Source organism: Bactrocera dorsalis, chromosome 1, assembly GCF_023373825.1.
Source record: "Bactrocera dorsalis isolate Fly_Bdor chromosome 1, ASM2337382v1, whole genome shotgun sequence".
In the NCBI taxonomy this organism is placed as follows: Eukaryota; Metazoa; Arthropoda; class Insecta; order Diptera; family Tephritidae; genus Bactrocera; species Bactrocera dorsalis.
Window position 1 is genome coordinate 53476578 of NC_064303.1, and position 25795 is coordinate 53502372.

Here is a 25795-nt window from a genome sequence, read left to right on the forward strand (position 1 = left end):
ACGATACAATTGGCCTATGCGTACGAAGAATATAAGGGAGGATGATATCGTCCTAATCAAACAAGAGAACCTGCCTCCAACCCACTGGTGCCTGGGTCGAGTGACAACAGTACTTCCCGGAGCTGATGGAGTGGTCAGCAATGTCACCTTGAGAACAGCTAGAGGATACATGAAACGAGCGTCCAGAAATTATGTCTTTTGCTAGAGAAGGAAGATTTCGAGTCGACCGACTCGAACTAGGAGGATGTTTAGGATTATTTACGTTAGTTTTAAGTTTATTTTCTAATAATGTTAAGTCTGATCTGGCAATACTGGTTTATCTAAGCTTTCTATTTCTCATCTTTTTTTTATCATACATTTCTGTTTGTTTATTGTTTATCTTTGTTTATTCATATTTCGAAGTGACGGTATTTTAAATTCCTTTGACAGTCATCGACTGATACTCAAAGCGAACGGTTGTGGTTTTGTGCTACTGGCGGTTTTTTGCTATTCCCTCACGCCTTTTTCGTAAGTGCATTCTAACTTCAAGAACTTTCATTCAAAGCACGTGTTAAAGAGTGTTTATATTATAGTATAGTGAACAACAAGAAATATGCCCCCAGGGGGACACTCTCTTGGTGATAATAGGTTCTCTCTGTTATTAACAAGTCCCAAATCGAAAAGAAAAAAAAATCAAGCATTTCCCAATAACGATTTTCCAAGCTTTCCTCCAACAACAAAAGATAACCGAAGATATTTAGTGCTAAGTGCAACGAACTCTCAAAACCCATAAGCAAATATTCGTGTTTTGCTGTGTACAAAGAAAAAAAATATAAGCACCGAAATAATAAACATATCAGAACTTAGAAACGGAAAACTTTTATTATTAGTTAAAAATGACAACATAGCTAAAAAATTCATATCAACGAAAACTTTATATGGAATATGTGATGTAGAAATAAAACTCCAGAACAACCTTAACTACATAGGTTGCTATATATATTTCTGGACTAGGCAATACTAAGTGTTGTCAGGTGCAATCTGACATTTCCATTGGAAAGTTTGACATTTTTTAGCATAACATCACTCAGAACGTTTTGTCATTTAATCGTGAATTGTTTTATTTACAGGGGATTAAAAAATTCATCTCGGCCAAAAAATGGAATTAACTCGTCAGCATTTTCGTGCGATCATTTTTCACAACTTTCGACGTGGATTATTACGGCAAGAGTGCATCGATGAACTAAAATCTTTGTATGGCTATGAAGCACCATCCTATAGCACTGTGAAAAACTGTTACAACGAATTCAATCGTGGCCGACGCTCGCTCAAAGACGAAATCCGTGAAGGTCGTCCAAAAACAGCCGTTGTGCCAGAAAACATAGATGCCGTACGTGAACTGATAATGCAAGACCGTCTATAACATACCTTCAGATAGAGGCATGCCTATGCATTTCTCCCCAGCATACACTCGATATTGCCTGAACACTTGGCGGTAAAAAAGGTTTGTTTTCGTTGGATCCCGCACAATTTGACAATTGCTCAAAAAAAGGATCGTGTGGATTGGTGTAAAGAAATGCTGATCGCGGTGCTTCAATAGACGTTTATAAGATCGTCACAGGTGACGAATCATGGATCTATGCGTATGAGCCCGAAACAAAACAGCAATCGACCGTGTGGGTCTTCCAAGACGAGCCAAATCCAACGAAAAAAAAAAACGATTTTCGTTGATAAATATGCCTATTTTCATTCTTCTTCTTCTTCTTTACTGGAATAGACACCGCTTACGCGATTGTAGCCTAGTCAACAACAGCGCGCCAGTCGTTTCTTCTCTTCGCTACGTGGCGCCAATTGGATATTCCAAGCGAGGCCAGGTCCTTCTCTACTTGATCCTTCCAACGGAGTGGAGGTCTTCCTCTTCCTCTGCTTCCCGCGGCGGGTACTGCGTCGAATACTTTCAGAGCTGGAGTGTTTTCATCCATCCGGACAACATGACCTAGCCAGCGTAGCCGCTGTCTTTTAATTCGCTAAACTATGTCAATGTCGTCGTATTTCTCGTACAGCTCATCGTTCCATCGAATGCGATATTCGCCGTGGCCAACGCGCAAAAGAAGATTAAAAAAAAGAAATTTAACGCGAAAAAAATTGACAAACCTCACACAAAAAAAGTTTTACGCGAAAAAAGCTTGACACACCCCGGTGTTGGACCGACCAGGGTTATTTTTTTGAAATGTGGCACCATGCCTCAATGAAATCTCAGACGATGAAATCATTGAACACTTAAAAGGACAGGGAGTTGTATCAATTTTCAAATTCCCTAAATACTTTAATCAAAAGCCAGTACCTAGTGGAGTCGTTCTCCTGACCTTTGATAAATATCACTGTACAAGAGTTGTATTAAAAAAAAGCACGTCTGTATAGTATAACCGTCTACCGCCAAATAGGCCGCTTCTTTATTGAATACCTCCTTAAATATACATTTGGTTAACGGATTGTAGCATCACGCTACATGATACATATGTGCATTCATATATATGAATGTCTATAGTTTACATATTGTAGATTTACATTTACATTCGCTAAGCTAGAGTGAAACTGCTACTCTACGAATACAAGGAATAAAAGGAGGACACAACCATATTGATCATTCAGCATTCAGCCATCAGCTGACTGGTATCGGTTTGCGTCGTTACTAATTATGCGCAGAACTGCATTTTACTGAACTTAAGTCTTGAACAATCACCTACCTGAAAAAATTGAAGTGTCATGATACACAACTAAGGTAAGGCCGTACTTGACATCCCGTAATCACGTTTCAGTTCTGTTCACATGAGCTATGAGTGTTCTGCAGCATCCCACATCGCATTACCTCACGTTACAGCGCATCACGTCACGTCACAACACCTCATCACACAACAGTTCACAGCACACACCACTACACACACACGCATCAAACACAGTACCTGACACCGCTCATTATTACAACACAACAACCACACGATCATCAACGGATCAATCTAATATTCACCAATATTTCTTTTTTTTTATCAAAATCGCCAAGTGACGTGAAACACCGAGCTCGACATCAGTGTCCAACATTGGAATATAGTTAAATACACCGAGTTGTATACAAAGAAAATAAGATTCTACTGTGAAATAATAAAGTCAAGTAAATATTTTATAACGTGTGAAAACCAGTGCTTTTTATTTTCCAACTCATAGGTATACTATAGAAAGTAAGTATACCAGTGCCACTCGTTACTAAGTTCTAAGCTTGGATTTAGAAAAAGCCTTCGACAGGGTTGGAGCTCACATGGTGATCAGTGAACTTAAGCAATGGAAAATTGGGCACAAAATGTTTAAAATTATAAAATGTTTCTTATATCAACGAAAATTTAACGTATGTGCCAATAAATACCAATCACAGGTTTTCAAGTTGAACAATGGTATACCCCAGGGTTCACCACTCTCGGCAACTCTCTTCATCATTGCGTTTAATAAAGTCAGCTCCATAATTAGTACTAACCCACAAATAAAACACTTTATCTACGCAGATGACGTCGTGATCTTTACAAAAATTAAAGACTTAAGACAAGTTAAACATGAACTTATAAAAATTTAAAATTATGTCAACAAATGGTCCGAAATTTCAGGTGTAAAAATTTCATAAAACAAAAGCTCCACATTTCATATTTGTAGAAAGCATAATTGCTCATTTACTACCTTAACCTTTTTAAATACACAAATTCTCCATACTCTTCTTCTTCTTCTTTACTGGCGTAGACACCGCTTACGCGATTATAGCCGAGTCAACAACAGCGCGCCAGTCGTTTCTTCTCTTTGCTACGTGGCGCCAATTGGATATTCCAAGCGAAGCCAGGTCCTTCTCCACTTGGTCCTTCCAACGGAGTGGAGGTCTTCCTCTTCCTCTGCTTCCCGCGGCGGGTACTGCGTCGAATACTTTCAGAGCTGGAGTGTTTTCATCCATCCGGACAATATGACCTAGCCAGCGTAGCCGCTGTCTTTTAATTCGCTGAACTATGTCAACGTCGTCGTATATGTCGTACAGCTCATCGTTCCATCGAATGCGATATTCGCCGTGGCCAACGCGCAAAGGACCATAAATCTTTCGCAGAACTTTTCTCTCGAAAACTCGCAACGTCGACTCATCTGTTGTTGACATCGTCCAGGCCTCTGCACCATATAGCAGTCCGAAGTAGCACCTGTTGGCAAGAATAATCCTGCGTTGGATTTCCAGGCTGACATTGTTGGTGGTGTTTACGCTGGTTCCAAGATAGACGAAATTATCTACAACTTCAAAGTTATGACTGTCAACAGTGACGTGAGAGCCAAGTCGCGAGTGCGACGACTGTTTGTTTGATGACAGGAGATATTTCGTCTTGCCTTCGTTCACTGCCAGACCCATTTCTTTTGCTTCCTTGTTCAGTCTGGAGAAAGCAGAACTGACGGCGCGGGTGTTGAGACCGATGATATCAATATCATCGGCATACGCCAGCAGCTCTACACTCTTATAAAAGATTGTACCTGTTCGATTAAGTTCTGCAGCTCGAATAATTTTCTCCAGCAGCAGATTGAAAAAGTTGCACGATAGGGAGTCGCCTTGTCTGAAACCTCGTTTGGTATCGAACGGCTCGGAGAGGTTCTTCCCGATCCTGACGGAGCTTTTGGTGCCGCTCAGCGTCAGTTTACACAACCGTATCAGTTTTGCGGGGATACCAAATTCAGACATCGCGGCATAAAGGCAGCTCCTTTTCGTGCTGTCGAAAGCAGCTTTGAAATCGACGAAGAGGTGGTGTGTGTCGATTCTCCTTTCACGGGTCTTTTCCAAAATTTGGCGCATGGTGAATATCTGGTCGGTTGTTGATTTGCCAGGTCTAAAGCCACACTGATAAGGTCCAATCAGTTCGTTGATGGTGGGCTTTAATCTTTCACACAATACGCTCGATAGAACCTTATATGCGATGTTGAGGAGGCTTATCCCACGGTAGTTGGTGCAGATTGTGGGGTCTCCTTTTTTATGGATTGGGCATAGCACACTTAAATTCCAGTCGTTGGGCATGCTTTGGTCCGACCATATTTTACAAAGAAGCTGATGCATGCTCCTTATCAGTTCTTTGCCGCCGTGTTTGAATAGCTCGGCCGGCAATCCATCGGCCCCTGCCGCTTTGTTGTTTTTCAGGCGGGTGATTGCTATTCGAACTTCTTCATGGTCGGGTAATGGAACGTCTGCTCCATCGTCATCGATTGGGGAATCGGGTTCGCCTTCTCCTGGTGTTATGTGTTCACTGCCATTCAGCAGGCTGGAGAAGTGTTCCCTCCATAATCTAAGTATGCTCTGGGCATCGGTGGCTAGATCACCTTTGGGGGTTCTACAGGAGTATGCTCCGGTCTTGAAACCTTCTGTAAGCCGCCGCATTTTTCCGTAGAATTTTCGAGCATTACCCCTGTCGGCCAGCTTATCAAGCTGTTCGTACTCACGCATTTCGGCCCCTTTTTTCTTCTGTCTGCAAATGCGTCTCGCTTCCCTCTTCAACTCTCGGTATCTATCCCATCCCGCACGTGTTGTGGTCGATCGTAACGTTGCGAGGTAGGCAGCCTTTTTTCTCTCCGCTGCGACACGGCACTCGTCGTCGTACCAGCTGTTCTTTTGCACTTTCCGAAAACCAATGGTTTCGGTTGCAGCTGTACGTAAGGAGTTTGAAATGCCGTCCCACAGTTCCCTTATACCGAGTTGTTGACGAGTGCCCTCAGAGAGCAGGAGTGCAAGCCGAGTAGAAAATCTTTCGGCTGTCTGTTGTGATTGCAGCTTCTCGACGTCGAACCTTCCTTGTGTTTGTTGGCGTGCGTTTTTTGCTGCACAGAGGCGGGTGCGAATTTTGGCTGCAACAATATAGTGGTCCGAGTCAATGTTAGGTCCTCGGAGCGCACGCACATCTAAAACACTGGAGACTTGTCTTCCGTCTATCACAACATGATCGATCTGGTTGGTGGTTTTTCGATCCGGAGACAGCCAGGTAGCTTGATGTATCTTCTTATGCTGGAATCTAGTACTACAGATAATCATATTTCGGGCCCCGGCGAAGTCGATCAGCCTCAACCCATTTGGGGATGTTTCCTCGTGGAGGCTGAATTTACCGACCGTAGTGCCAAAGATACCTTCTTTGCCCACCCTGGCGTTGAAGTCGCCAAACACGATTTGACATCGTGGCGGGGGCATCTCTCATAAGTGCGCTCCAAGCACTAATAAAAGGCATCTTTGGTCACATCGTCCTTCTCTTCCGCCGGGGCGTGGGCGCAAATCAGCGATATGTTGAAGAACCTCGCTTTGATGCGGATTGTGGCTAGACGTTCATTCTCCGGAGTGAATGATAGTACTCGGCGACGGTGTCTCTCTCCCACCACGAATCCAACACCAAACTTGCGCTCCTTTATATGGCCACTGTAGTAAATGTCACAAGGACCTACTCGTTTCTGTCCTTGTCCCGTCCATCGCATTTCTTGGACGGCGGTGATGTCAGCCTTTATCTTTCCGAGGACATCTACCAGCTGGGCAGCGGCACCTTCCCAATTAAGGGACCGGGCATTCCAGGTGCATGCCCTCAAATCATAGTCCTTATTTCGTTTGCCATGGTCGTCATCAAAAGGGGGGTCTCTCATCCGAGGCTGTTTACACTTTTTCATTGGGGGTGTTTTTTACGTGGCGGGTCCCAAACCCAGCGCACAACCCTATGCAGGGGATTTTTCGCCTTCTCACTTTAGCTCGCCTTCAAACGGATGTTCTTAGGCTACCCACAGGATACTTGGTCAAAGACCGGAAGTCGTGAGCTGCTTGAGTCATATGTAAAAGAATCGTTTCTGGCCACTCCCAAGTGAATGGCGATCAGAGAACTTTCCTCACTTGCGTGAACTTCTACACATGACTCCATCCTCCAAGGATGGAGGATTCCCCATACTCATAGCTTAAAAATTCTAGGCTGAATATTTGATAAAACTCTTTCTTATAAAGATCATTGTAAATATATTCGATCAAGCTTATTTTTAAAACCAAACATTATAAAGTACTTATCATCAAAAAATTGTTTGTGTTACCCAAACACTCCCATTAATGTGACAAGATCATTATTGTTATCAAAAATTGACTATGGACTTGCAATATACGGACACCGTGCCAAAACTAATATCAAACTCTTAAATGCGCCTTACCATGCGGCAGCGAGAAGAGGTATTTGTGCCTTCCCAACATCACCAATCAAAGCTATTTTAAAAGAATCCGGGTTACCAGATATCCAGCAAAGGACCACACATAACACATAGCTACTCATTCCAAAGTTGCTTCTATGCAGAAACGAGTTAACACTCATGAATATAAATAGCACTCTTCAATGTTCACGCAGATACAACAAACCCACAACCAAGCAACTCGGGATAATTACGAGCCCTACAGTGGTGGAACCTTCAATAATTCCGCCTTCCATAACATTATCTCCAAGTTGCATCAGCGTTACACAACTATATCGCAAGCAACACTGAATATGTTCAGCTATATAAAAAAACTATTCGACCCTATAGAAATGATTGGGAGTTGATATTTACAGACGGATCTAAAAGTGATACCTGCACCTCATCTGCTTTGACAAACAAGAACGGTGTCACCATAGCTGCTTTTGTTTTGCCGTCGTCCTACTCGGTATTTACAGCTGAAACAGCTGCAAAATTGGAAGCGGTTTGTTTTGCCGCTAGGAATGGAAAGAAAACTATTATTTGCAGCGACAGTAAATCCGCCATAGATACCATTTTTATTTAACCAATCAAACGACTACCTACCTGATTACAAAAATAAAAAACCTTATTTTTCAACACAATAACATAATCAAAATTATGTGGATACCTGGACACACAGGGATTCAAAGAAACGAAATGGCTGACAAACGAGCGAAAGAAGCAAATAAAGAATCTTTGCATACGTCAGCATACTTCACCACAAAGGATATTAAGAAATACGTTAAACAATATATATCGGTCTGTTGTCTAAACGATTGGAGACACTATAACCATTATTATAAACTTGCTAATCCATTGGGCCAACAACCGCAATATTCCAATGCAATCACCTGTAAAAATATAAAAACATTCACACGCATAAGGATTGAACATACACTTGCGACACATGGACACGTTTTGAATGGTAGAAGCAAACCCATATGCTCTTTATGTGGTTCGGAAGATTTCACAATGCTTCATATCCTCGATCACTGCGCACACGTACAACAACAAAGAGTCTTGATTTTTGGTAACAACAAACCATCTGACTTACTCGATCGGACAGATTGCAATAACATTAATCTTTTTTGTTAAATATATGCAAATATGTAAATTATTTATTTAATATATAAGTAACTGAAGTACAAACTAATATTTAATTTGCTTTAGTCTTAAGTAATAAAAATGTAATAACTTAATCTGTAAATATTAATCAAGCCAAAGGCCCTTGCAGCCAGTGCTTTACATATACTATATAGAGGTGGAATAACTATTTATATTTATTTCTCTTCTAAATAAATAAATAAATAAAATTCCTTTGAACTCCTATATTGATTGATTGTAACTCAGTGCTGATGGTACTCATCTTAATAAAGCGTTGAGAACTCTACCCGCTGGTAAATTAATTATTTAAAAACTGCTGAAGCCACAACTTTTTTTTATAAAACTGATGGGTTTTCGCATTGAGAATTCAGGTATTCTTTTCTGCGCATCATTTTCAAGCCATAATACAAGCGCTCCGTTTTTACCATCGCGAAGCTTCTGATGTTAAATGCTTTAAAAAAGCTTCCGGTACCGCCATATGAAACCACTTTACGGTAGCACTTTCGTTTTTTTTTAATTGTGCTCACAGTTTCTGCACTGCATTTTCTTTCCTTTGCAATGCTACAAATTTTTCACCAACTTTTAAACTATCAAGAAAGTTAACAATCTCACGTAAACTTGGTTTTTCACGATAAGATATTCCGACGAATAGTTTTGTTTTCACATTTCCTTTTTGGTTTTTTTACTTTTAGCGCTGCATCTCATGGTTTGGCAAAAATCCGTACAAGAAAGTAAAACCGTATAAAATATTGCTTAGGTGATGATAAAAAAATACTATGTAAATAATATGTACCGAATTTTATTACAACGGTTAAGCAGTTACAGTTTGCAGAGACAGACGGACGGACACACAATCAACGTAATTTCAATTCGCCCTTCGTCATTTATGTATATATAACTCTACTCGTATATCTATCTCGATTTGTTTTAAGTGTTACAAACAACCTTTTCATTGGTAAGATTTTTTACGTGGCGGGTCCCAAACCCAGCGCACAACCCTGCGGAGGGGATATTTCGCCTTCTCACTTTAGCTCGCCTTCAAACGAATGTTCTTAGGCTACCCAGAGGATACTTGGTCAAAGGCCGGAAGTCGTGAGCTGCTTGAGTCATATGTAAAAGAATCGTTTCTGGCCACTCCCAAGTGAATGGCGATCAGAGAACCTTCCTCACTTGCGTGAACTTCTACACATGACTCCATCCTTGACTCGGCTATAATCGCGTAAGCGGTGCACTATGGTCGGAAACATCACTTTTCTTGGCCAAAACTATTAAAACTTAAAATAACGGAATTTTTAACTGGAATTTGAAGTTGCAGTATAATTTAAGTGTTTTTGTATAAAATAATAATTTTTTTTTTTTAATTATCAACATTTAGAATTAAAATTAAAAAAAATGTTTACATAAAATTTTTGTTTCTTTTCTTTCTGAGTTTTTATTTTTTTAGTTCTAAATGAAAAAATATACGATACTTACGAGTAAATATGTTGTTTCTGGAAATTGAAAATATAATTTACACACGTATTTACGAAAATATTAAAATTTTATTAAACTCTTTAATTTAAAAACAATTCATTATCCAAAAATGTATTTTCCTGTTCAAGTTCTTCTGGATAATCGTCCGCGTCGCCCTCGTCATCATCCATATTTTCTAAATTCTCAGTCGCACATGTTTCACCGATATCCTCACAATACAATAATTCCTTTACTTCTAGTGGCAGCGTTAAACGCTTCCTTTGGCGCACACGTGTATTTAAGCGAAGAGATGAAATTAATGGATCCGATGTGTCAAGAGCTCTATGAAATACATCGAAAAGATTATCAATGCTGCTAGTCTTACGTGCATGGTGCAGTCTGTCGCTTTTATATATTTTGTTTCGTGACTCAGCTGCATCCTCTCCGAAGTAACCAACAGGAAGTGGTGTATTCTGCATTATTTGCTTTGAGTGAACTATAACTTTATGTACTGTGGGAGTCATTGGCAACCAGGGGTACTTGCTTTGATATAATTGACCAGTTTGAAAGCAATACTCTTCAAATTTATCCAAATTTAGGGAAAATTTACAAGATAAACATATTAATATTATTCTCATTCGAAATATTAATTCAGTGTCTACTCCTAAAATTTTCGAAAATTTATCATATTCCGTAAATTCTCTTCGCGACGTGTTGCCGTCATTTGTGGAACCACAACCACCTGCTTTCAGAACATCAACATGAAGACTTAGTTCTTTCCACAACTCATTCCGGATATACTCTTTTCAACCAAATATCAAAAACTGCTGAATTCTGTAAACAAATGACGACTGAAAAAAAAATTTACTCAAAAACCGCAAAAAACCGCAAATCGAGATAAACATTTTCAAAAACTAAACACTTCAAAGTAATTTTGGTTTTTAATCTTATGCTTAACACTCCTAAACAAAATGTGTTAAGCTTACTCAAACTTAAAATAAATTCCAAAATGTTAAAGACTTTTGGAAAAAGTTATTTTATTTTTTAGAGTATCCAACTTTTGAGTATTATATTTTACAAAATTAATAAACTTACCATCACCTTCGTGTTCCATTTAAACTTTTATTTAACACGCTTCGTTTTCAGCTTTAACAAGCAATTGAAGTAAGCACTATAAAACACCGAACGCAATTATGTTTACAAATGAAGCAAACAAATTCAACTTCGATGACTCACCGAATAACGGTGAATTGCATATTACAACAACAAAATTCATTTTTGGTTGTTTTGGAGCGTTGACTACCAGATTTCAGAAACCGCAACATATTTCGGGACTGCAAAAATTTTGACTTTTGGCCAACGAAATGAAATTTCCGACCATAGTGCGGTGGCTACGCCAGTAAAGAAGAAGAAGTTACAAACAACCGTTAGGTGATCAAAACTGCTTTTATAATCTGTAGCAACAATATCCAAGAGTATAAAAAGATTGTGACATTAAAAGGTGAACTACTGAAAGTATCAATAATTGACTAATTTGTGTATATGTCTGGCTTATACAAAATTTATATGCTTGTGCTTTTATATTATAAAACGTGTCCATATTTATTTATAGGCTTCTGAACATAAACGTAGTCAAAAAGAAATTGGCGATATTGCATGCAGGGTATCCACATGCACTAAAGCTATTTCCTGAGGACGCCTATTGATCAACTACCACAGATGTATACGAGGTTTGACAATTAAGTAATGAGACTGATTTTATTGCCGCTCTTGTGGTAAACCTGTGTTCTTGAAATTCCCCTTTTCTTTTTCCGGCATTCCTCCCCTCTCTATTGATATTTGTACCATCGCTCTGCTTTTTTTATTTCGCCTGCTGTGTCAAGTTGAGTAGACGTGTGTTTGTAGTGCTCGTCACGAAAATGGAAAAACGAAATCAAGAGCAACGCGTCGCGATAAAATTTTGCATTTGAGTGGGTGAAACAGCTTCGGAAACGTACGCTAAAATTGTAAGAGTGTATGGTGGTAGTGCTCATAGTTGTGCCCAGGTGTTTCGTTTGCGATCCGCGCGCCCCCCGCCCGAAAAAAGATCGCATGAGCAAGTCGAAGGTGAAAACGATGATTATTGCCTTTTTTGATAGCCGTGGAATCGTCCACAAAGAATTCGTTCCACCGGGGAAAACTGTGAATCAAGTCTACTATTGCCATGTACTCAAAAGATTGCGAAAACGAGTCAACAGGGTGCGCCCAGACATCGCTCGTAATTGGATCATTCATCACGACAACGCGCCGCGCCACACCGTCCTCAGCGTGTCCCAGTATTTGGCCTCTAAAGGGATCGCCGTGTTGCAACATCCACCTCATGCGCCCGACATGTCACCTTGTGACTTTTTTTGTTTCCTAAACCAAAATCGGTGGTCAAATGAACCCATTTTGAGTCGATTACGGACATCCAGGCGGTCTTGACGAGGGTACTCGCGGAAATCCCAGTCGAAGCGTTGCAGAAATGTTACGAAGCATGGAAAACGCGCTGGAATCGCTGTATAGCCGCCCAAGGGGACTACTTTGAAGTGATTGGCAGAGTTGTAAAATAATTTTCAAATATACGGTTTTTATGGAGTCAGTCTCATTACTTAATTGCCATACCTCGTATTTTATAGCTTAAACTAATTATTCGCTAACAGCATTAGAATAAATAAACAAAAAATCTATAATTTGTCATTAAAAAATATTAAATTTACTTAGTTTTAATAACAAATACTCAGCTACGGATGGGTCTGTAATTGTACTTTTAAAATCTTTTATTTTATTTTTTTCTTCATTCTTTTTTTTAGCTTACTTTTTTTAATAATTCCAGTTTAATTAAAACATTTTGAGGATGGCGTTTCATGTTGAATTTCGCGCAACTAAGGAAAGTTCTCTGATTGCCATTCACTTGAGAGTGTCCAGAAAAGATTTTTTTACACATGGCTCAAGCAGCTCACGACATCCGGTCTTAAACCAAATATCCTCTACATAGCCAAAGAACACCCGTTTGAAGGCGAGCTAAGGGTTGTGTGCAAGGTTTCAGAACCGCCACGTAAAAAACCCTCCAATGAAAAGTAAACAAACAGCCTTGGAAGAGAAACCTCCTTTTTGATCGCGACCATGGCAAACGCATTAAGGATAACGATTTAAGTGCATGCACCTGGAACATCGGGTCCCATCATTGGGAAGGTACCGCTGCCCAGCTAGTTTATGTCCTCGTTAGAGCAAAGACTGACATTATCACTGTCCAAGAAATGCGATGGACGGTACAAGGACTGAGGCGAGTAGGTCCTTGTGGCATTTACTACAGTGGTCCTAAAAAGAAGCGCAAATTCGGTGTGAGATTTGTGGTGGGAGAGAAACTCAGAGACAATAAAGTTTCTATGCAGGGGGGTTTTTGCAGGAGCAGAACCAGAAATGGACAATGAGTGTGGCATCCACCTCCTTTAGGTGAAATAACATATTTCCGAACCTACTAGACAAATTTTAACCAAATTAGGTTCATAAAATTCTTTTGACGCTTTTATGATTAGTTGTGAAAAAGGACGAAATCGGATCACAACCACGCCTTCTTCCAATATAGAGTGCATTGTAGCAAACGCAAAAATGGACACGAAATTCCTAAAGATGATCAATCATAACAAGAGTTAAGGGTCATCAGCAGTGATTGATAGGTTACATAAACAAGCTGCTATATTTGGAAATCCAAAGAAAATCATGACGGACAGATAAAGCTGCTTTTAAAGAATAATGTAGAGAGCAGGAAATACTGCATCTCTATATAGGACGGGTGTGCCGAGGGCAAACGGGCAGGTAAAGCGCATTCACCGAACAGTAACTCAAATGTTAACGAAACTTTCTTTGAAAGAAGATCAATGCTATAAAAACATCGATAATGTACAAACAAGCTGAATCAATTATCCTAATCGTAGCACAAAGGTGTCCCCAATTAAGCTGTAAACAGGGCTTAACATCCGTGTAAAAAATCAGTAGGCACGCGGACGTGTACTGATCAGGTTCAAATGAACTTGCAAACTTAAAATAAAATATTTGTGAAATGAACTTACTTAAAATAATCTTATATAAAATAAAACGTTTTGTCAAATAAACATAGAATTTAATAAACACAAACCCACCTACATTTATTTATTTAGTTTCTATAATATAAACAAAACCAATTCATTCAATTGATGTAATAAAAAAAACATTAAAGAAAAAAATTACGAAATCGATACAGAAAAATTCCTATTTTGTGTTACACTCACATATGCTTACTTTAAGTCTACGTTTTAAAAAAATCAGTCATTTGTTTACTTTCTTATATAAATTGATATAATATTAAATTTTTCTTTTAATATCTCGCTGAATCTTTGCTAAGCGTTCTTCATTTGAATCATGAATTAGAAAGTGATTTTCAAATTCAATTGCTTTCTTTAAACCGTGACGAATTAAGACTCGGGGAACCAGTCCCACAATCTTCAAAGAACACGTTGATATTTTGAATATGAAAATCAAACTTTCTGCTCCAATGGCGCTGGCAAGCTGAAAAATACCGCGCATGCAGACACGCCTTCCCACAGGTTTTTCTAACACTTAATAACTTAATCATTTCAATATTGTGGAAAAATTTTTAATTTAAAAATTGTTGTTAACCCTTGCTATCGTTAAAATTTGGTTTGTCCGCATTAACTGTTGAAGCCTTAGCTTTTTTTTCGTAAAACTGATGGGTTTTCGCATTGAAAATTTAGGTATTCTTTTCTGCGCATCATTTTCAAGCCATAATACAAGCGGTTTTTACCATCGCGATGCTTTTGATGTTAAATGCTTTAGAAAAGCTTACGGTACTGCCATCTGCAACTACTTTAGGTGTAAAACCGTGTAAAATATTGCTTAGGTGATGATAAAAAATACTCTGTAAGTAATTCGTGTAAAATAAGATTACTTATACTTACTTACATTCAATTTAAAATATATTTACCATACAAATACATTTTTTAGTCAACAGATACATATATAGATATATATGTGAACCTCAGTACCAAGAACGAGTGTTGGTTAACACCAGGTCAATAGTTCTCTTAAAATCCGGTCATTATTTCTAGCTCCCATTTACATAATAATAGGTTATAATTTCTGGAATACTTTATACTATAATATCAGTAAATTTGTAAGTCTTAATTGAGCTTCTTTTTCTGGTAATAATGTCGAGATGCGAAAATGAATCAAATTGGACCAATCTTAATTCTGGGACCATATAAAAAGGTTTCGTTTGGCTTTACACCGTATATATTGAATCGATCAATATGTAAGATATCTTAAGAAACTAGGGGAACGTACAATATGGTGAATAATAAAAAATTGGATATAAGCAAATAAAATATTGAATGAAACAAAATTTAATAAAAAAAAATCAAACTAATTGGGTATTTGATCTCTAATATAATAATAATTATAACAATCATGATGGACCACCCTATTTCAAGATTGTCTACTTTTTTAAAGAAAAAAGAAATGTGGTGTCGTGGGACACCAGGTAGGAACAAAGTTCCTTCGGCTAATGTAGAATCGATACAATTTGCAAAAAAATTTTGCTGATTAGTTTTTATTTAAGTACAGACAAGTATTAAGAAAACTTAGTATTTTAAGAAATACTCGTAATGAATTACGTAAAATAAAAAAAATTGTAATTCAAATTAATAACTAAAATAACAATTGGTAAAATGTGCATGCCTATAACTTGCTCAAGTAACTAAAAGAATTTCACATTTCCGAGTTCTCTACAATCGACTTGGAAGTTTTGGGTATAGGTGGTGTTTATACGCATTTCATTGATTTAGCCGAGGCTTACTTTCGCTGCAGTTTCTTGCCCCATTGATGGCTTTCTTTTTGCAAAGGTGTGTGTTATTAAACATGTCTCTCCATATAGTCTAGGTCTTCGAAACTTCTACTTTGACCCCAGCTTATTTCTCCCGTTCCGGCCAATACGATGTTAAGGGAATATTTGAGTCTAGATTCAGAAAAATCAAGTAAAAAATGTAAATTAATATTTTTAATATATATATATATATATTTTAATAATATATATATGTATCACCCCTTTCATGCATTTCGATTACGTTCCCGCTCTACGCTCCGCCGGAGTCGAAATTAGGTATCATGCGTTGCAATTGGATTGAAAGAAGAAGAGGAAGAGCTATAACTCTTTCGAAATCTATAATTTGTCATTAAAAAATATTAAATTTACTTAGTTTTAATAACAAATACTCAGCTACGGATGGGTCTGTAATTGTACTTTTAAAATCTTTTATTTTATTTTTTTCTTCATTCTTTTTTTTAGCTTACTTTTTTTAATAATTCCAGTTTAATTAAAACATTTTGAGGATGGCGTTTCATGTTGAATTTCGCGCAACTAAGGAAAGTTCTCTGATTGCCATTCACTTGAGAGTGTCCAGAAAAGATTTTTTTACACATGGCTCAAGCAGCTCACGACATCCGGTCTTAAACCAAATATCCTCTACATAGCCAAAGAACACCCGTTTGAAGGCGAGCTAAGGGTTGTGTGCAAGGTTTCAGAACCGCCACGTAAAAAACCCTCCAATGAAAAGTAAACAAACAGCCTCGGAAGAGAAACCTCCTTTTTGATCGCGACCATGGCAAACGCATTAAGGATAACGATTTAAGTGCATGCACCTGGAACATCGGGTCCCATCATTGGGAAGGTACCGCTGCCCAGCTAGTTTATGTCCTCGTTAGAGCAAAGACTGACATTATCACTGTCCAAGAAATGCGATGGACGGTACAAGGACTGAGGCGAGTAGGTCCTTGTGGCATTTACTACAGTGGTCCTAAAAAGAAGCGCAAATTCGGTGTGAGATTTGTGGTGGGAGAGAAACTCAGAGACAATAAAGTTTCTATGCAGGGGGGTTTTTGCAGGAGCAGAACCAGAAATGGACAATGAGTGTGGCATCCACCTCCTTTAGGTGAAATAACATATTTCCGAACCTACTAGACAAATTTTAACCAAATTAGGTTCATAAAATTCTTTTGACGCTTTTATGATTAGTTGTGAAAAAGGACGAAATCGGATCACAACCACGCCTTCTTCCAATATAGAGTGCATTGTAGCAAACGCAAAAATGGACACGAAATTCCTAAAGATGATCAATCATAACAAGAGTTAAGGGTCATCAGCAGTGATTGATAGGTTACATAAACAAGCTGCTATATTTGGAAATCCAAAGAAAATCATGACGGACAGATAAATCTGCTTTTAAAGAATAATGTAGAGAGCAGGAAATACTGCATCTCTATATAGGACGGGTGTGCCGAGGGCAAACGGGCAGGTAAAGCGCATTCACCGAACAGTAACTCAAATGTTAACGAAACTTTCTTTGAAAGAAGATCAATGCTATAAAAACATCGATAATGTACAAACAAGCTGAATCAATTATCCTAATCGTAGCACAAAGGTGTCCCCAATTAAGCTGTAAACAGGGCTTAACATCCGTGTAAAAAATCAGTAGGCACGCGGACGTGTACTGATCAGGTTCAAATGAACTTGCAAACTTAAAATAAAATATTTGTGAAATGAACTTACTTAAAATAATCTTATATAAAATAAAACGTTTTGTCAAATAAACATAGAATTTAATAAACACAAACCCACCTACATTTATTTATTTAGTTTCTATAATATAAACAAAACCAATTCATTCAATTGATGTAATAAAAAAAACATTAAAGAAAAAAATTACGAAATCGATACAGAAAAATTCCTATTTTGTGTTACACTCACATATGCTTACTTTAAGTCTACGTTTTAAAAAAATCAGTCATTTGTTTACTTTCTTATATAAATTGATATAATATTAAATTTTTCTTTTAATATCTCGCTGAATCTTTGCTAAGCGTTCTTCATTTGAATCATGAATTAGAAAGTGATTTTCAAATTCAATTGCTTTCTTTAAACCGTGACGAATTAAGACTCGGGGAACCAGTCCCACAATCTTCAAAGAACACGTTGATATTTTGAATATGAAAATCAAACTTTCTGCTCCAATGGCGCTGGCAAGCTGAAAAATACCGCGCATGCAGACACGCCTTCCCACAGGTTTTTCTAACACTTAATAACTTAATCATTTCAATATTGTGGAAAAATTTTTAATTTAAAAATTGTTGTTAACCCTTGCTATCGTTAAAATTTGGTTTGTCCGCATTAACTGTTGAAGCCTTAGCTTTTTTTTCGTAAAACTGATGGGTTTTCGCATTGAAAATTTAGGTATTCTTTTCTGCGCATCATTTTCAAGCCATAATACAAGCGGTTTTTACCATCGCGATGCTTTTGATGTTAAATGCTTTAGAAAAGCTTACGGTACTGCCATCTGCAACTACTTTAGGTGTAAAACCGTGTAAAATATTGCTTAGGTGATGATAAAAAATACTCTGTAAGTAATTCGTGTAAAATAAGATTACTTATACTTACTTACATTCAATTTAAAATATATTTACCATACAAATACATTTTTTAGTCAACAGATACATATATAGATATATATGTGAACCTCAGTACCAAGAACGAGTGTTGGTTAACACCAGGTCAATAGTTCTCTTAAAATCCGGTCATTATTTCTAGCTCCCATTTACATAATAATAGGTTATAATTTCTGGAATACTTTATACTATAATATCAGTAAATTTGTAAGTCTTAATTGAGCTTCTTTTTCTGGTAATAATGTCGAGATGCGAAAATGAATCAAATTGGACCAATCTTAATTCTGGGACCATATAAAAAGGTTTCGTTTGGCTTTACACCGTATATATTGAATCGATCAATATGTAAGATATCTTAAGAAACTAGGGGAACGTACAATATGGTGAATAATAAAAAATTGGATATAAGCAAATAAAATATTGAATGAAACAAAATTTAATAAAAAAAAATCAAACTAATTGGGTATTTGATCTCTAATATAATAATAATTATAACAATCATGATGGACCACCCTATTTCAAGATTGTCTACTTTTTTAAAGAAAAAAGAAATGTGGTGTCGTGGGACACCAGGTAGGAACAAAGTTCCTTCGGCTAATGTAGAATCGATACAATTTGCAAAAAAATTTTGCTGATTAGTTTTTATTTAAGTACAGACAAGTATTAAGAAAACTTAGTATTTTAAGAAATACTCGTAATGAATTACGTAAAATAAAAAAAAATTGTAATTCAAATTAATAACTAAAATAACAATTGGTAAAATGTGCATGCCTATAACTTGCTCAAGTAACTAAAAGAATTTCACATTTCCGAGTTCTCTACAATCGACTTGGAAGTTTTGGGTATAGGTGGTGTTTATACGCATTTCATTGATTTAGCCGAGGCTTACTTTCGCTGCAGTTTCTTGCCCCATTGATGGCTTTCTTTTTGCAAAGGTGTGTGTTATTAAACATGTCTCTCCATATAGTCTAGGTCTTCGAAACTTCTACTTTGACCCCAGCTTATTTCTCCCGTTCCGGCCAATACGATGTTAAGGGAATATTTGAGTCTAGATTCAGAAAAATCAAGTAAAAAATGTAAATTAATATTTTTAATATATATATATATATATTTTAATAATATATATATGTATCACCCCTTTCATGCATTTCGATTACGTTCCCGCTCTACGCTCCGCCGGAGTCGAAATTAGGTATCATGCGTTGCAATTGGATTGAAAGAAGAAGAGGAAGAGCTATAACTCTTTCGAAATCTATAATTTGTCATTAAAAAATATTAAATTTACTTAGTTTTAATAACAAATACTCAGCTACGGATGGGTCTGTAATTGTACTTTTAAAATCTTTTATTTTATTTTTTTCTTCATTCTTTTTTTTAGCTTACTTTTTTTAATAATTCCAGTTTAATTAAAACATTTTGAGGATGGCGTTTCATGTTGAATTTCGCGCAACTAAGGAAAGTTCTCTGATTGCCATTCACTTGAGAGTGTCCAGAAAAGATTTTTTTACACATGGCTCAAGCAGCTCACGACATCCGGTCTTAAACCAAATATCCTCTACATAGCCAAAGAACACCCGTTTGAAGGCGAGCTAAGGGTTGTGTGCAAGGTTTCAGAACCGCCACGTAAAAAACCCTCCAATGAAAAGTAAACAAACAGCCTCGGAAGAGAAACCTCCTTTTTGATCGCGACCATGGCAAACGCATTAAGGATAACGATTTAAGTGCATGCACCTGGAACATCGGGTCCCATCATTGGGAAGGTACCGCTGCCCAGCTAGTTTATGTCCTCGTTAGAGCAAAGACTGACATTATCACTGTCCAAGAAATGCGATGGACGGTACAAGGACTGAGGCGAGTAGGTCCTTGTGGCATTTACTACAGTGGTCCTAAAAAGAAGCGCAAATTCGGTGTGAGATTTGTGGTGGGAGAGAAACTCAGAGACAATAAAGTTTCTATGCAGGGGGGTTTTTGCAGGAGCAGAACCAGAAATGGACAATGAGTGTGGCATCCACCTCCTTTAGGTGAAATAACATATTTCCGAACCTACTAGACAAATTTTAACCAAATTAGGTTCATAAAATTCTTTTGACGCTTTTATGATTAGTTGTGAAAAAGGACGAAATCGGATCACAACCACGCCTTCTTCCAATATAGAGTGCATTGTAGCAAACGCAAAAATGGACACGAAATTCCTAAAGATGATCAATCATAACAAGAGTTAAGGGTCATCAGCAGTGATTGATAGGTTACATAAACAAGCTGCTATATTTGGAAATCCAAAGAAAATCATGACGGACAGATAAATCTGCTTTTAAAGAATAATGTAGAGAGCAGGAAATACTGCATCTCTATATAGGACGGGTGTGCCGAGGGCAAACGGGCAGGTAAAGCGCATTCACCGAACAGTAACTCAAATGTTAACGAAACTTTCTTTGAAAGAAGATCAATGCTATAAAAACATCGATAATGTACAAACAAGCTGAATCAATTATCCTAATCGTAGCACAAAGGTGTCCCCAATTAAGCTGTAAACAGGGCTTAACATCCGTGTAAAAAATCAGTAGGCACGCGGACGTGTACTGATCAGGTTCAAATGAACTTGCAAACTTAAAATAAAATATTTGTGAAATGAACTTACTTAAAATAATCTTATATAAAATAAAACGTTTTGTCAAATAAACATAGAATTTAATAAACACAAACCCACCTACATTTATTTATTTAGTTTCTATAATATAAACAAAACCAATTCATTCAATTGATGTAATAAAAAAAACATTAAAGAAAAAAATTACGAAATCGATACAGAAAAATTCCTATTTTGTGTTACACTCACATATGCTTACTTTAAGTCTACGTTTTAAAAAAATCAGTCATTTGTTTACTTTCTTATATAAATTGATATAATATTAAATTTTTCTTTTAATATCTCGCTGAATCTTTGCTAAGCGTTCTTCATTTGAATCATGAATTAGAAAGTGATTTTCAAATTCAATTGCTTTCTTTAAACCGTGACGAATTAAGACTCGGGGAACCAGTCCCACAATCTTCAAAGAACACGTTGATATTTTGAATATGAAAATCAAACTTTCTGCTCCAATGGCGCTGGCAAGCTGAAAAATACCGCGCATGCAGACACGCCTTCCCACAGGTTTTTCTAACACTTAATAACTTAATCATTTCAATATTGTGGAAAAATTTTTAATTTAAAAATTGTTGTTAACCCTTGCTATCGTTAAAATTTGGTTTGTCCGCATTAACTGTTGAAGCCTTAGCTTTTTTTTCGTAAAACTGATGGGTTTTCGCATTGAAAATTTAGGTATTCTTTTCTGCGCATCATTTTCAAGCCATAATACAAGCGGTTTTTACCATCGCGATGCTTTTGATGTTAAATGCTTTAGAAAAGCTTACGGTACTGCCATCTGCAACTACTTTAGGTGTAAAACCGTGTAAAATATTGCTTAGGTGATGATAAAAAATACTCTGTAAGTAATTCGTGTAAAATAAGATTACTTATACTTACTTACATTCAATTTAAAATATATTTACCATACAAATACATTTTTTAGTCAACAGATACATATATAGATATATATGTGAACCTCAGTACCAAGAACGAGTGTTGGTTAACACCAGGTCAATAGTTCTCTTAAAATCCGGTCATTATTTCTAGCTCCCATTTACATAATAATAGGTTATAATTTCTGGAATACTTTATACTATAATATCAGTAAATTTGTAAGTCTTAATTGAGCTTCTTTTTCTGGTAATAATGTCGAGATGCGAAAATGAATCAAATTGGACCAATCTTAATTCTGGGACCATATAAAAAGGTTTCGTTTGGCTTTACACCGTATATATTGAATCGATCAATATGTAAGATATCTTAAGAAACTAGGGGAACGTACAATATGGTGAATAATAAAAAATTGGATATAAGCAAATAAAATATTGAATGAAACAAAATTTAATAAAAAAAAATCAAACTAATTGGGTATTTGATCTCTAATATAATAATAATTATAACAATCATGATGGACCACCCTATTTCAAGATTGTCTACTTTTTTAAAGAAAAAAGAAATGTGGTGTCGTGGGACACCAGGTAGGAACGAAGTTCCTTCGGCTAATGTAGAATCGATACAATTTGCAAAAAAATTTTGCTGATTAGTTTTTATTTAAGTACAGACAAGTATTAAGAAAACTTAGTATTTTAAGAAATACTCGTAATGAATTACGTAAAATAAAAAAAAAATTGTAATTCAAATTAATAACTAAAATAACAATTGGTAAAATGTGCATGCCTATAACTTGCTCAAGTAACTAAAAGAATTTCACATTTCCGAGTTCTCTACAATCGACTTGGAAGTTTTGGGTATAGGTGGTGTTTATACGCATTTCATTGATTTAGCCGAGGCTTACTTTCGCTGCAGTTTCTTGCCCCATTGATGGCTTTCTTTTTGCAAAGGTGTGTGTTATTAAACATGTCTCTCCATATAGTCTAGGTCTTCGAAACTTCTACTTTGACCCCAGCTTATTTCTCCCGTTCCGGCCAATACGATGTTAAGGGAATATTTGAGTCTAGATTCAGAAAAATCAAGTAAAAAATGTAAATTAATATTTTTAATATATATATATATATATTTTAATAATATATATATGTATCACCCCTTTCATGCATTTCGATTACGTTCCCGCTCTACGCTCCGCCGGAGTCGAAATTAGGTATCATGCGTTGCAATTGGATTGAAAGAAGAAGAGGAAGAGCTATAACTCTTTCGAAATCAGCTGTTTGCTTTGAAATATGTGAAACTGGAACATAACAAAACAAAAATACACAAATTACTGCTGTTCAAAGAAAATAAATAAAAGTAAAATTTTTATATTGTTATTATTTTTATTAAACGTAACTATGGAATCTTTATCCGCGGCGATATTACTGGTTGAGGAGGAGAGCAGCGCATCTCAGAATGCTGCGGTGAGAATTGAAAGGAAAAGATTACGAGATATGTGCGATCCCTTCCAGATGAATGACGGGCTGTAAGTAATTGCAAGTGAAAGTAGACATTTTTCTTACAATTTTTTTACTTATTTAGATTCAAAAAAACTTTCGTCTGAATAAGGACGCATTCAAGTATGTCCTAGATACGTTTGCGGAAGAAACGACGGCAAGTAAATTTGATGCTTCCTCTTTCCAAAAAGCCTGCACATCTTCTTTAAGACCCTGTTGGAAACCTTTGGCTATATCTAGCTTACTCTCCATCATATCTGCCAATTTTCCATATTGCCCTGGTGTTGTTGTTTTTGACCTTAAAGCATATCAAAAAACATCACTAAAACTGGAAATATCGTGTGTTTTACAACTTTTAAATACAAGTTTTACTTACATTTTTAGAAAATTAAAAAAAAAATCACGCAAATAATAAAATTTTCGCAGCAAAATAAAACCACAAAAAGTTCTCCGCCAACAAAATTGCAACTTAGCAAAACGGAGCTACGATCGAAATGCATGATAGGCAGAATTGTAAATTTCGAAGTTGAACTGAATGGGAACGGAACGCATGATACCAAAGTCGCCAAACGGAGAAAATTTCAATCCAAGTCGAAATGCGTGATAGGGGTGATAATTTTTTTTATTATTTTAACATTACAAGAATACATAACAAAATCTGAAAATAGGTACCGGGGTCTAAGTATACGGTTTCCTGGGGGCTTGAATAGTTTTGATTGGATTTAAACAATTCTTGGTCATATACACTAAAGATATTAATTGTGCAAAGTTGTATCCAGTTATATTCATAGCTACTTGATTTGTGTACTGGAAACTGAACGAATCAAGTGGAATTTAAAATTGTGCTATATGGGAAGTAGGCATGGTTGTTGTCCATTTTCACAATGTTACATAAGAATATAAGAAGAATGCCACGTACTAAATTTTGTCGAAATCGGTCAGTCGGGTCCCGAGATATGAGATTACAACAAAAAGTTGGCGGTGCCACACTCATCGTCTAATTTTCAAACCGGCTCCCATAAAGCTTTCTCATACCATCCTGGTGGTCTCTGGCGTATTTAGTTATTAATTTATCGTGCTTTTAGTAGAAATGAGCGGGATTATCCGCCGATTTCATTCACTTTTGGTCGGTAGAAGTTCTTATAAGATTTATGCTCAGCAAATTTGGTTGTTGTAGCTTAAGTGGTTTAAGAGCTATGTACATTATTAGACGGCGGGGCCACGCCCACTTTTTCAAAAGGTTGTGCCCACAAGTGCCCTCAGCTACTGCCATTCCTTGTGCTTACAGCTTCATATCATAATTGAGCGCTTAGTTATGGAACTTTATATATTTTCGGTTAGTCGATTTGTGTTCGGACAGACAGACAGTCAACCGAAATTCAACTTTTCTCTTCGTCTAGATTGTTTATATACATATATATAACCCTATATCTATCTCGCTTAGTTTTAGGTGATACGTACAACCGTTAGGTGAACAAAACTATAATACTCTGTAGTAACTGGTTGCAAGAGTATAAAGAGCACCAGCTGATACGAGTAATGTGTGCTGATAACCCACATCAGAGTAGACCGTCTTATTAAATCAATTAATTTTAAGGGGACTACTCTATTATCGAATGCATTCCAGATTATGAAGTGTATTGAACGCCTCTTGGAAGTCGATAAAGATGAGATAAAGAGGGAAGCGTCATCATTTCATTAATTTTTTCTATACCGGAAACAAAACGCTTTCTGGAGTCTTTGTGGAAGTGACGGCCTAAGATCCTGGGTCTCAAACAAAGATACTTATAAATAGAGACCGACCGATTAATCGGCCTTGGTATCGGCATCGGCCAGTATCGGCCACAAAATTCAGCATCGGCATCGGCCGTATTTGGCCGATTCTTTGCACTGATTTCGAATGCCATTCCATGTTTAAATTTTATCTTTTTTAACTATTTTAAAATATAAAATATTAGTTCATGTGACGTCCCCTGTAATGAACTTATTCCATGCATCGTTCTCATTATTCCGCTGTAATTAGATATCTAAGTTTCAATTGAGTTTGAGCTTTAATTCGTTGTTGAACTTTTTTTCAGATTTTGGTAAGTAACAGATTTTAGTTTTGTTTGAAAGTATTTTAAAATAGAGTTTTGTTTAGGAGAAATGGTGCGACCAAATCCTATTTGGAAATTTTTTGAAAGAAATGTTAGTACAGCCAAGTGCAACACCTGCCAAAAGACAATTTCATTAGGAAATTCCAGAAAAAAACAACAGACGACGGTAAATATAAAAAACATTTGCAAATTGTTCATTAAGAGCAGTGGGTATTGTATGAAAATGAACAAACAAGTTTTAACGCTTCCAACAAGAAGCAAAAGGAAGATGAGCCAAGTTGCAGCTACATTCAGGAAACCATACCAAATCTGTTGAGGAAAAAAAATGAATCGTTTTACCCAGATGACCATCCTATAGC

At 36.8% G+C, this 25795-nt stretch overlaps 1 protein-coding gene and 1 long non-coding RNA gene across 3 annotated transcripts in view; one reads left to right on the top strand and one right to left on the bottom strand.

Moving 5' to 3' along the window:
* Positions 1-11476, top strand: part of LOC115066231 (transcription initiation factor IIB) — a 159829-nt gene extending 148353 nt beyond the window's left edge. The window contains exon 5 of the mRNA XM_049446052.1: positions 11429-11476. Within this exon, the coding sequence (XP_049302009.1) occupies positions 11429-11436 (8 nt within the window). The 3' untranslated portion in view covers positions 11437-11476. The remainder of the gene's footprint in view (positions 1-11428) is intronic.
* Positions 11477-19035: 7559 nt separating this feature from the next.
* Positions 19036-23849, bottom strand: LOC125775642 (uncharacterized). 2 transcript variants are annotated; one of them, XR_007421224.1, is made up of 3 exons: positions 23717-23849; positions 22998-23638; positions 19036-19378 (listed from the first exon to the last, which is right to left on the bottom strand). It is a non-coding gene; the product is annotated as an uncharacterized LOC125775642 (long non-coding RNA). The 2 variants fall into 2 exon arrangements; XR_007421223.1 differs by lacking the exon at positions 19036-19378 and adding an exon at positions 22624-22910.
* Positions 23850-25795: the final 1946 nt, after the last annotated feature.